Raw genomic sequence first — 16,422 nt, 5'->3', positions numbered from 1 at the left:
AGAACAATAAAGGTAATATATCTTATAAAGACATTTGCCTTTTTTAAAAAAATATGTCTTTATTGATTTCAGAGAGAGGAAGGGAGAGAGAAAGACATCAATGACGAGAGAGTCACCGATTGGCTGCCTCCTGCACGCCCCTGACTGGGGATCAGCCCGCAGCCTGGGCATGTGCCCTGACCAGGAATCGAACCACAACCTCCTGGATCCTAGGTCAATGCTCAACTGCTGAGTCACGCCAGCCAGGCAAGATATTAATGATTTTTCATAATTCTAAAATTAGTAATAATGGGAACTATGTTAGAAATAGGTCCAGATAGAAGTGACTTACCTAAAGACACTAAGCTAGGCAAATGGTATAAGCAAGTGTTGTCTAATAGAAATATAATGTGAGCCATATATGTAAATTAAAGATTTCTAATAGCACCATTTAAAAAAGTAAAGAGAAATGGGTGAGATTAATTTTTAAAATAACAACATTATTGAGATGTAATTTACATACCATAAAATTTATCCTTTAAAAATGTATAATTTAGTGGTTTTTAGTATATTCTCAGAGGTTTGCATCCTTCACCATGAACTAATTTTGGAACATTTTCATTACCAGGAAAGAAACTGTGTACCCAATAGCAGTCACCTCTTATCCTTCCCTCCCTTTAGCTCTTGGCAACTGCTAATCAGTCTCTCTGGATTTGCCTATTCTGGGTGTTTCATATAAATGGAAATATACAATGTATGTCCTTTTATATCTGGTTTCTTTCACTTCACCTGATGTGTGTTTTCAAGTTTCATCCATGTTGTGACATGTAGGAGAAATTTTGATAACTTAAATTAAGCCAGTGTATCCAAACTATTATTATTTTATTTTATATGCCATTAATATATAATTTACTCATGAGATAGTTCATATTTTTTATTTTATACTAAGTTGAACCCTGGTGTACGTTTTTTACTTACAGTATGTCTTAGTTCAGTCTAGACACATTTCAGTTGTTCAGTATCACACATAGCTAGTGGCTACCATATTGGACAGCATGAGCATAGAACAAGACTCCTGGCTCTAGTTCAGAACTCTTTTCACTGCGTCATACTTAAGATGTACAACTTTTGGTGAAGTTGATATTGTAAGTGATCATAATAGGACTCTGGAATATTTTAAAAGAAATATGCTGGGATCCAAAATGAGTTTTGCCACCTAAGCTGCTCCACTCCTATTTAAATTCCTGAAACTCTGACTCAGAGTGGATCTGTTTTCATTGGAGAGAGCTTGATTTTGCTCCTATCATTTTGCTGAATTAACAATTGCTGTCTGTGGGGTATTTGGGGTCCTGGTTTCCATGGTGTTTTAGTCTGTTTGGGCTGCTATAACAAAATGCCAGACTAGGTGGCTTAAACAACAAGCATTTATTTCTCACAGCCCTGAAGGCTGGGAAGTGCAAGATCAAGGCACCAGCAGATTGGGTGTCTTGTGAGGGCCCTCTTCCTAGTTCATAGACAGCCATCTTCCTGCTGTGTCCTTTCATGGCAGAAGAGGTGAAGGAACTCTAGGATATCTTTTTTTATAACAGCACTAACCCCATGCATGAGGGCTCTGCCCTCATGACCTAATAAGCCCCCCAAAGACCCCACCTCCAAATATAATCACATTGGATAATAGATCTTAATATACGAATTTCAGGAGAACACAAACATTTAGTCTTTACCACATGTTATACATGGAAGTCTAGACTCTTTAGTTCCTGTTGTAGGAAGTGTTACAGCTTCCAATTATACATAGATGGCTTTTAAAGAACCTACATATAAATTATAATTCATTTAGCTTAAGTCACATAATTAAAGAAGACAGAGGCGAACAGTAGTTAAAATATGTTGGATGACAGAATCAGGAGGTAAAAACGTTTTGACAGGCTGGATCCTATGGAACAATGAGGAGAATGTGCCAAAGTGAAATATTATAGAAATTCATTCATTTATTTAATAGCAGCTAATGATAGCTGCTGTATAGGTGCTGTGTTTAGACAGGGGGGACAAAGGTGAGTAGGACCCAATCCTAGCATTTGAGGATCTTATAGTTTAGCAGGACATGTTAGGTATAGAAACACCTCAATGCATTACCACGCTAGAATTCGGGTAGGTGCATGTATAGCCTCAAAGGGGGGAGTATTGAATTCGTCCGGGGAAAGTACGGTGAAAACAGGTTTATGCTGACTCTTAAAAGTTGAGCAAAAGTTTACCTGGCTTGAGATACGATGCACAGAGTAGGTACAAAAGAACATTTCAGACAGAAGGAACTCTGTGAGCAAAGCTGTAGGAGCATAAAGCAGTAGGGTTGGGGATACTGCAAGCAGTTTAGTTTGGTTGGAGCATAAGGAAGTGGTGGAAGTGCCAGTGGGGAGGGGGGCAATCTGGGAGGTCGTGTATGACACATGGTAAGAACTGTGGTAGGGAGGGGCAAGAGGGGTAGAGTGCAGGATGGATTGAAGGAAGATTACTCAGGGCACTCTTGCTAATAATTCAGATAAGAGATAATCCTGGCCCAAACTAAAGCAATGGCAGTGGGGATGGAGAGGAAGGAATAGAGGTGAGTTGAAGATGTTGACGAGATTGAATCCACATGTAAAGCCCATTAATTAATTTTGGATAGAAAAATTTTTATAGGACAATATGTCCAAATTATATTAGCAGTAAGATTTGATCTTCCCCAGAGCTAGGCTGCATTACCAGAAATATAGTCTGTAGAAGGGAGGCCAGAGCTGTTCTTAGTGCTGGCCAGACCACATCTAGGATTTCGTGTTCTGTCGTGGGTTTGGTGCTTAGACCCTGGGCGAAGAGCTGAGATTCAGACTCTTCCCTGAGGGTCCTGAAGTTTAGAAAGACACTGTGGATCTGTAAATAAATGTAGTAAAGTTCCATAGGGGCCGTGATAGTTGTATATACAGTCCCTTTCAAAAACAGAGATTGAGTAATCAGAGTTTATAGAGGAGCGAAACCAAGAGCAGGGTGATTGATGGCTTATGGAACTGGGGACGTTTGACCTAAAGAAGAGATATGTATTAGTTATCTGTTGCTGTGTAATAAATTAGCTTAAAAATTAGCAGCTTTAAACAACAAACATAGTTTCTGAGGGTCTGGAATCTGGGAACAGGTTAGCTGGTCTCATGAGGTTACAGTTGAGATCTCAGCTGGGGCAGCAGGCTGCTGAAGGCGTGCCTGGGCTGGTGGGTCCACTTCCATGCGCTCTCACCTGGCAGGAGGCTTCAGTTCCTTCCACAGCGCCTCCCTAAAGGACTGTTTAGACATGGCCTCTGGCTTTCCCCTAGTGCTTCGAGAGAGAAGCCAAGCAGGAAGCCTCAGCGCCTTTTATCACCTCATGTCTGAGCACTCATCACTTCCTTAGTCTCTTCCCTGGAAACAAGTCACTAGGTCTAGCCACACTCAACAGGAGGGGAATTAAGCTGCTCATTTTGAAGGGAGGGGGTCTCCAAGAATTCGAAGACCTATGTTTTTTTAAAAAATATATCTTTATTGATTTCAGAGAGAGGAAGGAAGAGGGGGGGAGAGAGATAGAAACATCAATGATGAAAGAGTCATTGATCGGCTGCCTCCTGCACGCCCCACACTGGGGATGGAGTCTGCAACCCGGGCATGTGCCCTGACTGGAATTGAACCATGATCTCCTGGATCCTAGGCTGATGCTCAACCGCTGAGCCACGCCCATCCGGGCTCGAGGACCTATTTTTAAAACCACCACAAGGCATCTTAGAACGTGATAACTGCACACATTTGGAAAGCATCGTCAGAAGTTATAGGCAGATAGATTTTGGCTTCACCTAAGGAGATAAATGGAACAGTGCAAAGATGGAACAGGCTTCTGGGGAGGTGCTGAGCCTGTGCCACTGAAGTAGGTGTTTGGCAGGGGTTGGGTGGCCACTTGGTGGGGTGTTGTGGAGTGGTTTCTAGTATTGGATGGAGATTGGACTAGATCAAAGGTCTGCAAACGAGAACCCTTGGTAAGTAAAGTTTTATTGGAACACAGCCACACCCATTCATTTATGTATTGTGTGTGGTGGCTTTTATGTTATAATGACAGAATAGAGAAGTGTGACAGAAACCATATGGCCTGCAAAGTCTAGAATATTTACTACCTGGCCCTTTATAGAAAACGTTTGCTAACCCCTGGACTGGGTGAACTTGAAGGTCTTTCCCATCCTGAGAGGCAGTGTGATATGGTCTTTTAAAAGGATTTTTGTCTTTTAGGGATGCATACGGAGGTATTTATGGATGGAAATGTTGGTTGGGGGCCATGATGCATTTGGGCATCAATTACCTAATAGTTTGTAGAGGGATGTTCTGAGGTCTCAACCCTTTTCTCTGTTTTGACAGCTCCTGAGAGAGAAGGTTGTTAGTGTTGCTGCTGGACTGAGGCATGCGTTAGCTGCTACAGGTGATCATTTTGCTTTTATTCTCTAAGTAGGTGTGTAATAAGGAGAAACAGAGCTTTAGAAGAAATAAACTGTAAGGAGTAATTCAGAGTGTCCTGCTCTGCTGCACTTTGATGAAAAGGATGGGGCATATGGCCAAAGTCATGTGGGAAAGCCTTTAGCAGGCAGGAAGGAAAGAAATGAAGTTTCCAGCTCTTTATTATATGCTAGGCATGGTGCTAGATTCTCTTGATTTAATCAATACCTCATTTAATCCTCACAGCTGTGTGGTGATGTGAGTTTAATATTTATGTATGAAGAAACTGAGGTCCAGAGAGGCTGAAGTGCTCGTCTAAGGTGGCACAGGGAGTAAGGTAGTAAAAGGTAGAGCTGGGATCAGAGTCTAGAATGGGCTGGATTCCAAGGCCCACTTTCTTTGCCGTGACTACACTAGTGAGATTGTAATGTTTATTGATTTAAAAGCGAGCTTGTCTCCTGGACTGGGAGAGGGCGATGGATGTAGGGCTGACAGTGTGTGCGAGGTGGAGGGTGGTGAGCTGAGAGGGATGGTCGCAGGTGGAAGGGCGGTGGCCCTTTTCTCTCTCCCTTGCTCATTTTTCTGCCCCACTCCTGGGCTGAGGGACAGCCCTAACCGGCTGTGGCAGCTGAGGCTCAAGCATTTAGGGAGTCCAGTTGTGGAGTGGGGAGCGGAGAGGAGGCGAGGAAGAGCCTGTGCTGCACTGTGCTGATGGTGCCCTGGGCCATAGTGTTGATTGTACCTAAAAAAAAAATTAACTTTTATTTTGAGATAATTGTAGATTCACATGCAGTGGTAAGAAATAAGAGGTCTCATGCACTCTTTTCCCAGCTTCTCCCAGTAGTAACATTTTGTGTAAATGTAGTGCAGCAGCACAACCAGGATGTTTTGGTAGTCGGATTACAGAACAGTTCCATCACCACAAGGACCACTTGTCACCCTTTATAGCCACACTCACCTTCTACCTGCCCCACCCTCTTCCTAGCTCCTGACAACCACTCTTCTCCATGTCTATAATATTTCACTTCAGGAATATTATATAAATGGTATCATGGTGTATATAACTTTTTGGGGTTGGGGTTTTTTTTTGCTCAGTGTGACTCTCTGGTGATTCATCCATATTTTGAGTGTCAATAATGAGCTCCTTTTTACTGCTGAGTAGTATTCCATGGTATAGAGGTACCACTGTATTAGCTCAGGCTGCCATAACAAAGTACTATAGACCGGTGGCTCAAACAACAGGAATGTATTTTCTCACAGTTATGGAGGCTGGAAGTCCAAGATCTAGGTGCTGTGAGAATTGGTTTCTGGTCAGCTCTGTTCCTGACTTGTAGATGGCTGCCTTTTTGCTGTGTCCTCACATGGTCCTTTATACACACATGGACAGAGAGACACCTGTGGTTTCTCTCTTCTTATAAGGGCACCAGTTCTATCAGCTTAAGGCCTCACTCTTATGACCCATTTAACCTTTATTGCCTCCTTATAGGCCCTATCTCCAAATACAGCCTCATTGCAGTGTAGGGCTTCAACATGAATTGTCAGGGGACATAATTCAGTCCCTAACAACCATAGTTTGCTTAACCAGTCACCCATTGCAGAACATCTGGTTGTTTCCAGAGTTTGGCTATTAAGAATAAAGCTATAAACATTTGTGGACAAGTTTTTATGTGAACATAAATTTTCATTTCTCTGGGATAAATGCCCAGGAGTGTGATTGCTGAGTTGTATGGTAGTAATTACACTTTTATAAGCAGCAGCTTCTCTTAGAAATTAGCAGGGTGGAGAATTGCCTATCATGGGTTTACTTCTCCCTTTCCTACCAACTTTCTGTAATTGCCAGCCTTATGTGTACATTTCTGTCCATTTATAAAGCAGCATAGTTTCCATTATATGTTTGATTAAGTTAATTATAAGTCCTCCCCCATTCATTTTGTAAATATTTCTACATGCATTTCTAAAAGATAAGGACTCTTTTTTGAAAACATTATTAAAATACCATCATCATACCTGCAAAAATTAACAATAATTCTGTCATTTCATCAAATTACATCTAGTGAGTGTTTACATTTCCCTGATTGTCTCAAAAATATTTTTTTTACTGTTTGTTTGGATCAAGATCTGAATTAGATCTATATATTGCAATTGGTTGATATGTATCTCAAGTTTCTCTTTTTAAAAATATATATGCCCTTAAAAAATTTTGCTGTTATTAGGAAAGCTGAGTTTAGCATTTTCTCTGCTACTAGCTCCTTGTATGACCTTGTACAAATCATATCCCCTCTTCAGGGTCTCAATGATCTCATCTAGTAAATGTAAGGAATGGACTTGATAATCTTCAAGGTTCTTTCCCTCTCGGTCTGGAATCTGAATGGTCTTTTCAGGTCGGTCATGATCAAAGTGTCATCAGTAATTTGACCCTGGAGGAGTGTCCTAGAACTTTTTGGAGGGAGTTTTACTAAGTTGGAATTTTCTTTGATGGTCTTAGATTGCTTTGAAGATTGGACTTGTGATTGATTTGGGGGTAATCCCTGTGTCCAGTCATAAGGCCTGTGAAGCAATAAGCTTCTCCATAATACATGTGTTAACTGAGAATGAATTGGGAATCTCCCATAGCAGTGAGGTTCAAAGAGCAATCTGGTCTTATCCAAATAAGTGTGTGTGTTTTTTTCTTCTGCTCAATTGGGAAGCAAGTGGCATTGTGTTCCAGTGGGGAGCTGGTTTGGCATCATCTGGACGGCGGTTGTGCCCTGGGCAGACTCTCCCACTGTTTTTGACAGCAAAGGAACCTAGCAGGGTGACAGGTAAGGCCCTTATTTCTTCTGAGACCTATATTGATTCTTTGTCAAGAAGTGGAGACACAGGCATGCAGAAAAGGGGTGAATGGAGTTTTGCTTTTGCTATTTCTTGATCTCTGTGTCTTAACTCTCTCTATTGGTTGGTCTTTTAGTCTTGTTGGGATTTTTGTGGGCCCAGTAAAAGCATCTCTCTTCGCTGCTATAGTTTGGAACCCATTGAGAGGTAGATGCATGTGAGGTATGTGTAGGTCAAAATGGTAGCTCTAGAACTGTTCAAAGCTAGGTTGGAAGACATGACTTAGGTGTTTGGGAATAAGATGTAGCAGTAGTAAACCTCTAAATTCTGAGTCCCAGATTGTATTTTCCTTCCAGGCACTAGAGCAGCTGCGTAGAGTGGGGCCCACTAAGCTGACTGTACAGCTGAGAACACACGAGGAGACACCTTCTCTACAGGCAGGCACACCCCAAGGGGAGAACCCAGAAGCCTATGCCTCACTTGCCCAATTCCTTCTCCCAAGGGAAAGCAGGAGTGAGTGAGGGTGTAGAGAGGGAGGCCAGGAGTGTCCTTGCAGGGAAGTCTCTATGTGGGCACACGAGGAGTAGTCAGTAAGTGTTCTGCCCACAGGCCTGTTGGTCAGCGTTTTGTTGGTCAGTTGTCAGTAGGGCTTTCTCTCTTTCTCTCTTTCATGCTGGGACTCATTTTCATTCTTTCTCTCCCCCCACCCCCTCTCTGCTCTACACTCACTTTGTGGGTCTTTCTGTATGTAGCACCGAGTCTCCATGTCTCCTTCGTCTCTTCCTCTCCCGCTTTCTTGCTTTGTGACCCAGTCTACTGATGGTCGGCTGCAATGACACCTTGATAGGAAACCTCTAACCAGTCTCCTCTAGCTCAGAACAAAGGAGAGATTTTTGAGGGTGGGAGGAAGGGGGGAAGGAAAAGGGAAGGGTCCGCCACAGTGGGAGCAGTGTACAAGATACTGGGATCATTCTGATTTTCCCAAGTCCTGCAGGCCCTCCCCTTCCTCTGGGGTGAAGTTAGCCACCCTGAAGCCCATGGGTTGAGTTGGGGAGGGTGCTCCTAGGGGAGAAGGGGCACTGGATGCTGGACAGGCAGTCCATTTCCTGTGACATCGAAAACATTCAAACAGGAACCCAAACTTCCCAAACATTTTTTCTGCCTCACTAAGGTATTCACTGCTCCCCTGGTGCGTCCTGTTCTCTCATTCCTCTGTGCCTGTGGCAAACTGTTACCTCTGCCTTTCCTTCCTGTTCCCCTAGGAAAACCCTGATAATCTCTAAAGGCCTTGCTCAGGTCCAGCTTTCTCAGTAAGTGCTCTTCCCTCTTCTCACCTCTGTTGCATTTTCTCATGTGGATAGCACAGTATATTGTATTATTATGAGTTGTTCATATGTTTTCCCACACACCAAAGATTCTGAGTTTTTTAAGGGCAGGAACTGTGTCTGCTCTCTATTTTAGCACAGAGCTGTAACCAGAAGGAATTAGAAATGTTTTTATTTGATTTGATTTAAATGACTTGTTTGAGATCTGCTCAGGGCACAGCTTAGATTCAGAGTTGAATTGGGGGTTTTCTGATGACATCATCAACTTCCTGCCCTCAAAGTCTTTCATTTTTCATTCTCCCATCTTACCTCATAGCCATTGGTTCTGGAGCCGGGACCCTGGATGTCCCTCCTCACTTGACCTCTCGGGCCCAGGGCTTCCTCTCTGGTGAATGTGGCAGAAACATCCATGTTGTCTTTCTTATCCCACAGGATATTTTAAGGTCCAGGGACCTTTTATTAAGACACTAGTCAATTAAGCAGAAGTGTCAGAAAAAAGAGTTACAGAATGACTGAATTCTCTAGACCAGGTGACCTCAACGTCTAGCAGAGTCGATTGGAGTTATACCTTGTCAGTAAATTAAGGGAGGAAAGTGTTGGGTTTGGAGATGGAAGGCAGGCCAAATTCTAGTTCTGCCTGTGTGACAGGAAGCCTAGGTGTGTATTTTAGTGCCTGCATGTGGATGGCAGCTGAATGTATGAGATGTCATTTTTCTAGGCTCCCTCGGTGGACAGGGCTCAGAAATAGACGTATTTACACATATGTACACCTATATCTTTATCTGTTTCCATTGGAAACCATGAGCCTACACTGGTCTCTACAATTGCAAGCCAGTACCACCTGGTCGATGCTAGCCTTGCACCTTTTCTTGGATCTTTCCTCTCTTCTCTGATGGTGAGAAATCTGGCTCCTTTATCCTCAGTATATCTATTTGTTTGTTCAATCCCCTGGTAGGTAACCAGTTTCCTTACCATGTTAGCGATCTTCTTGGCCAATGCTGCCGACCCAGACCTGCTGACTCAGACCTGCCTGTACTGGCTGAGAGGTTCTCCCAGTGCTACCTGAGCCCCTTCTCTGCCCAGTTTGTTCTGTTTTAAATGTAATTTCAAAAGAATTTTTTTTTTTTTTTTTTTGTAGGCCTAGAGAATTCTAAAGCAGTATGTGTTGTTGCTGGCTCAGATCACTCGGCTTCATTGACAGGTAGGTAACAGCTCTTTCAGTTGTATTTTTTCTAAATTTATTTTTATTGTTGAGGGTATTACAGATGTCCCCATTCACAATTCTGTATGCTTTTTTCTCAAGTGGTGATTTTGGGGTACAGAGGGAAGAGCATAGACTTTGGAGTCAGAATTCTGATGTCACCACTTGTGTGATCTTAGGCAAGTTACCCTACTGAGACCATTTCCTTGTCTGTAAAATACTTCGTGGGTAATTCTGAGAACTAAATATGACAATACTGGTAAAACACTCTTATGGCCTCACTTCCTTTTCTCTGATTTTGTTTTCTTAATTGTACACTAGGGATAAGGATGCCTTCCTCTTAGGGTAATTGTGATTGTCAAATCATATAACCAACAGTAAATTTATATGTGACATATTGTTATCTTATCCATCTAATCTATTTAAGTGTCTAATGTAACTATCTAAGCTCTCTATTCCCTCTGTTTAATCTCAAACTAACCTTTCTAACCCATTTATCTCCTTGTTTGCTCTTTCTGTATTTACTCTATTTTATTTAACTATATTTCTCTATTTTTATTGATATTTTATCTTTTTTCTCTCTCACACTATATCTGTTTAGCTATGCATCCATCCATCCATTTGACACACCCAGCCAATACAGTATAAACTTTCTAGTGACAGTGTAGCATTTTCTTGAGAGTGAAGGTTATCTCTTCCAAAGGTTCTCTCTTTCAAAGTCCAGATTGCCCTGCCCCCTGCTGGTAGACTGGAGACTATGGCTCTGAGAAATTAATTTTGGTTAAGACCTCTCACACAGAGTTAAATGCATTACATTTTTAAGAAAAGGGAAATGACTTTCATGCATGGTGTTTTATGTGGAAATTAAAGTGTGTACATAGTATATGTAAATTAATTCATGTTAATTTCTTCAACATCAGATTTGCAGTGCAGATCCACTGAGAAGCTGTTATCGTTTCCAGAGTTCAGAGACATAATGAGCTTAAATACTTTACAAACTCTGAACTACATGTAGGGTGTTCTTTAATGAATTTTAACAGCCAACAAAAGAAATGCCTACTTTTAGCCTATGTCTCATATTAGGTAGATTTATACATATATGTTGGAAGAGTTGAATTGAAATGAATGCCTCATAGAGGAACTGGAAGCCCCACAGTCAATGAGGTTGGGGAAGGCATTCTTTTCTGAGAACAAGAGTAGGCTAAGAGATGTTTCTACTCTGTTCTAATTAATTTGAAGTGGCTGGCATTATATAAACCGAGAGATTCTCTAATTGCTTGCTAATATCAGTTTCTTCAAAAATCATGTAATTAGTGAAGTTACTTATTTCATATGTGGAACACTTTTATTTTAGTGTTTCTAAAACAGATGTTGAATTTTTATTTTATTGACATGTAATTCATATATAAAATACACCCTTTAAAATTGTATAATCTGGTGATTTTTAGTATATTCACAAAGTGATTTTTTAAAATATCTTTCCTGATTTCAGAGAGAGGAAGGGAGAGAGATAGAAACATCAATGATGAGTCATTGATCAGCTGTCTCCTGCATGCCCCCTACTGGGGATTGAGCTTGAAACCTGGGCATGTGCCCAGACAGGGAATTGAACCTTGATCTACTGGATCATAGGTCGATGCTCAACAGCTGAGCCATGCTGGCTGGGCCTGAATTGTTTTTGGATATGTTTAATGTCAGTTAAAAGTTGTCAAGATTATGCCCTGGCCGGGTAGTTCAGTTGGTTGGAGCGCCCTCCCAGTGAGCCAGGGTTTGCAGGTTTGATACCTAGTCAGGGCACATAACTAGAATCAACCAGTGAATGCATAAACAAGTGGAGCAACAAATGATACTTCTCTCTTTCTCTCCCTCTAAAAAAATTAATCAATAAATAAAAATTAAAAAAAAAGTTGTCAAGATTAATATCCCTCTTTCCTGGTCTAGTTCAAGCTGTTAACACATTGGGTCTTGTTCAGTGCTTTTCAGACCTTTTGTTTTGGGTTGTAGATTATGTAACTATTTGGCATTGCAGCAAAATTTAATTTTGCAACAGTGTGATGATCGGCATGTGGAAGGCAGTCTGTGTTTGCAAAAAGATGGTTTAGATTTACTAAGATGAATAGAAGCTTATTACACTGGCTCATGGTCAGTGAACCAGGCCACTTAATAGCTTGAGACTTTGCGAGGGTCTCCTCTGCCTTCTTGTGAAGGATCCTCATACTTTGCACACCCTGGTGAAGTCCAGGGAGGCTACATAAAATCTACTATAGAACTTCACAATGTCAGTGCTGCACAGTCACCTGGGTTACAAAAAAGTCCCACCTATTTACACTCTCTCATTTTAGACTTGATGAAACAGAGGCCCAGGTTGTGAAGTGATGTGCCCAATGTCAGAGTGATAGAGCAGCAGATCTGAGATTGAACCCTGAATCTTGGTCTAATGCCCTTTATTGGTACTGTTTAGCTTTTGATCAGTTTTTGAGACTATATCAGGGCAAGCAGTACTGTAACATTTCTCTGGAAGGTCACAAAATACAGTGGAAGCAGAAGACCTGGCTTCTTACCCTGCTTGACTCCTTATTAGCCATGTGATCTTGAAAGTCATTTAACATCTCCCAGCCTTGATTCATTTATCTTCTAGAAGAGTGCTGTCTAGTAGAAATATAATACGAGCCACCTTTCGAAAAGTAAAAAGACACATGTGAAATAATTTTAATAGTATATTTTACTTAACCCCACATATCTAAAACATTATTTCAATGTGTAATCAGTATGAAAATTATTAATGAGCTATACTTTATTTATATTTTTTGCAGTAAGTCTTTGCAATTCATTGTGCTTTTTTGTCTTACAACACATTTCAATGTGGATTAGCCATGTTTCAAGTGCTCTGTAGCCACATGTGAAGAACCTTATAGAACCTTAGAACATTAGGGTTGGAAAAGCCCTTAGAAATCACCGAAGGAATCATAAATTGTAGATTCATGGCCCAATTGTAGCCCACGGCCCCATTTTGTTTGACTTCCAGTTAAATTTTTTTCTGGTTTGCCACAGTTTCCCACCAGTCTGTCTTGTTGCTGGTGTCTTCAGTTATGCTGTTTGTCCTTCTAGACTAACCTCCAATGTTAAGCTGGTGAAACTAAGGCTTAGAGAGGAGGTGATTGTCCAAGGTCAATAGCTAGTTAGCAGATCCAAGAATAGAAGCCAGTCACTTGACTCTGAATGTGCTCTTTCTCTATTAAATCACAATGTCAGTCAGTTGTATTCTTGCTTATATCACAGGATTATTGTGAGGTTCAAGTGAGCCGAAGTGCTACACAGACATGTCTGCTGGGCAGGGCGTGTAGTGAAATCTTATGTTTAAAAAGTTTCAGCTTAAAAAGTAAAATAAGTCAGACAAAGACAAATACCATGTGACTTGACTTATATGTGGAATCTAAAAAACAAACGAACAGAAACAGACTCACAGATGCAGAGAACAAACTGATGTTGCCCCAGATGGGAGAGGAGTTGGAGGCTGGGTGAAAAAGGTGAAGGGATTAAGAAGCACAAATTGGTAGTTACAAAAACAGTCACCGGGATGTAAAGTACACCATAGGGAATATAGTCAATAATATTGTAATAACTATGTATGGTGCCCGGTGGGCACTAGACTTATTGGGGGAATCACTTAGTAAGTTGTATAAATGTGTAACCACTAGGCTGTACACCTGAAACTAATAAACATGGAATGTCAACTGTAATTGAAAAAAATAAAAATTAAAACAAAACAAAAGTTTAAGCTTAAATCATAATTTTAATAAGTTATTTAAAAAGGTTAATGTATTTTTTCATAATAAAAGGTAATGCAGGCATATATTTTAAAAGCTATAGAATATAGAGAAACATATCTTTCACATGGTAGAGGTTGAATAAATATTTGTTGAATGAATTAATGGGAACATTTCTATTCCTTGACAAACTACTACGAGTATTTGGCCTCATTTCCTGTTTATAGAATTAAAAATTTTTTTATATTATGCTGTATATAAATTTTGTATCTTGCTTTGCTCTGTGCAACATTGTAACATAAAAATAATACTTCTTTTAACCACTTTTTTTTCAGACTTGTGTTCTTTTCCATCATTTGGGACTAATGTTCCTTTACCTCTTTTATTCCCCTTCTGCTTGTTTAAGATGCAGGAGAGCTGTATGTTTGGGGAAGCAACAAGCACGGGCAACTGGCTTCCCAGGCTGCTTTCCTTCCTATGCCCCAGAAAATAGAAGCACATTGTTTTCAGAAAGAAAAGGTTACTGCTGTCTGGAGTGGGTGGACACACCTGGTTGCTCAGACAGGTAAGAGAGCAGCAGAGAATTTGTGGTCGGTAAGAGCAGCTGGGGTGGACAGCTGTCTAAACAGCTTTGAATGCTTAGAAATAAGTTGGTTGGTTTTTACTGATGAAAAGCTTTTAGGACTGGGCAGGGGAGGACCTGGGATCTGGTTCTGCAGTCAGCCAGATATGTGGCTTTTCCTTTCTGGATCACAGGTTTGCACCTGCAAAGGCAAGGCTGGCTTAGATTATTGCCTTCTGGCCCTGAGAGTCCGTGAGGTTTTGAGAAGGAACCCATTGCAGCAAGCATCGCCCAGAATTTTGCCCGGGTTGTTGGGGAGTATGCCTTGTCATGCCTGAAGAGATGATTCTATTTGCATTTCCACCTGAGTCTAAATTAAAGGCCGCAGTACCTGTGAACTTAAAGATAAATACCGGGGTGGGCACAAGTAGGTTTACAGTTGTTCTTATAGAAAAATACAATAATAAATAAATAAATAACAATACAAGAATAAACTCTTTTGCATACTCAGACCTGAAAACCCACTTTTTTTTCTTTCTTAAATATGCCTTTATTGATTTGAGAGAGAGGAAGGGAGAGGGAGAGACAGAGAGACAGAAACATCAATGATGAGAGAGGCATTGATCAGATGCTTCCTGCATGTCTCCTACTGGGGATCATGCCCACAACCATGGCATGTGCCCTGACCAGGAATTGAGCTGCTACCTCCTGGATCCTAGGTCGATGCTCAGCCACTGAGCCATGCTGGCCAGGCTGTAAATCTACTTTTGCCAACCATTGTATTTCATGATTGAGGCAGGAGCATTAATTTGAATCATAGCTGGCATGGTACTTTTATTTAAATTTTTATTAATCCTAATAAACTATGTGCATTAATTCAGACATCCATATGTTCCCTCAGGTGTTATCTTCTCATGCCATGCCATCCAGCTTTTGGCATTTTTATCTTCTCTTTGAGTCTTCATTTATTTCTCACCCTGCCCTTAGGGCAGTTCTTTCCTGGTCTTCATATTCCTGACTGTGTTTTCAGGGTTTGTGTTTGTGGCCATTCCTCTTCCCTGCCTTCCTAGAGTTTCTGCTGACTTACACAGAGCTTCCCAGGTGGGTAGTTTGTAATTCTTAAGATCTATTATCATGTCAAGGCCTTCTGACTTTAGGGGTTCTCAGGAGTCCCCTGGCCTGCTTATTAGCTATGCGTGGCTCTCTAGGCTCCAAATATTTGGTGACTTATTCTAGTACTTCCTGACTTTTGTAGGTTTTCAAGCCAGCTTCAGTTTTCCTTGGTTAAGTCACACATACTACACATTGCAATACACAGACAGACTTATGAGTATTCATAGCTGTGATGCTTTTAATTAGTCTTTTAAAAAAATTACAGTCATTTTGGAGCAGAGGCCTATATGACCAAGGAGTATAATAAACTTTCTGTATAATAAATGTCAGAGGATGCTTTAAGGAAAGCGTGTTATTTATTTGGAGGAAAAATCATGACTCTCCTCAGAAAGATTCAGACTGCTTAAAGATTGGCAACAGCTACAGACATTTTTCTTAAAAAGACTCACTGAACATAATAGCTGCTTATTTGTATAATTGTTAATAATATCTGTCTTTTCCTCCAGACAATGAGCTCTAGGGAAGGCGCCCTATTAGTCTTGCTCATGTCTGTATCTTCGCTGCCTAGGAGAGAATGTGTTCAGTTCTCACATCAAACTGTATCTAGTCAAAAGGAACAAAACACATTCAAGTGCTTGTGCATCAGGGTAGACAGCTGGGATTTCTGACCTCTTTCCTTGGCCTCACTGATTTATGAACAGAAGGCCTCAGTTTGTCTCTTTGGGTTCAAGAGTCCAAGCAAATCAGTCATTGTTTAATTGGAACCTATTAAGCAATGTCCTTATAAGCCTTAGAGAAACAGGAGAGAAGACACAGGCCATGCCCTCCCACTAAAATGTGTAGACAGGCTTAAGTCTAAGGATATAGAGATGGAAAACTTTACCATCCATCTGTCTATCCACCCATCATACAGATGGTGAGGATCTGTTTACGTACCATGCCTTGTACTAGATATAAACCCTGCCCTCAGGGAGCCCACTGTCCATTAGGGGAGACAGATCTGTTATGAAATTTCAGCACAATGCAGTATGAGACAGGCAGCTATAGCGCTAAGTGCAGCCTGCAGAAGTAGCATGGAAACTAGCAGTCATATGAGTAACTGGGTGTTAACAGGTGGGCGTCTTGTGGTTAGTCAGTCTTCAAAGAACTGCAGTGCAGTGAAATACACTTACTACCAAGTGGTAG

At 41.1% G+C, this 16,422-nt stretch overlaps 1 protein-coding gene across 10 annotated transcripts in view; it reads left to right on the top strand.

Moving 5' to 3' along the window:
* SERGEF (secretion regulating guanine nucleotide exchange factor) overlaps positions 1 to 16,422 on the top strand; it is a 177,475-nt gene that overhangs the window by 7,821 nt on the left and 153,232 nt on the right. For 7 of the 10 annotated variants that reach the window (XR_014000028.1, XM_081154312.1, XM_081154314.1 and 4 more), the window contains exons 5-8: positions 4,384 to 4,444; positions 7,146 to 7,259; positions 9,733 to 9,795; positions 13,969 to 14,127. Coding sequence is in view for 9 of the 10 variants with exons in the window: in XM_081154312.1 (XP_081010438.1) it covers positions 4,384 to 4,444; positions 7,146 to 7,259; positions 9,733 to 9,795; positions 13,969 to 14,127 (397 nt within the window). In the remaining variant the exon portion in view is untranslated. The remainder of the gene's footprint in view (positions 1 to 4,383; positions 4,445 to 7,145; positions 7,260 to 9,732; positions 9,796 to 13,968; positions 14,128 to 16,422) is intronic. The other 3 variants (XM_081154315.1, XM_081154318.1, XM_081154320.1) reach the window with 1 other exon arrangement.

This window comes from Miniopterus schreibersii, assembly GCF_964146895.1.
Source record: "Miniopterus schreibersii genome assembly, chromosome: 12".
Taxonomy (NCBI): domain Eukaryota; kingdom Metazoa; phylum Chordata; class Mammalia; order Chiroptera; family Miniopteridae; genus Miniopterus; species Miniopterus schreibersii.
This window is presented reverse-complemented; position numbering and strand designations above follow the sequence as displayed.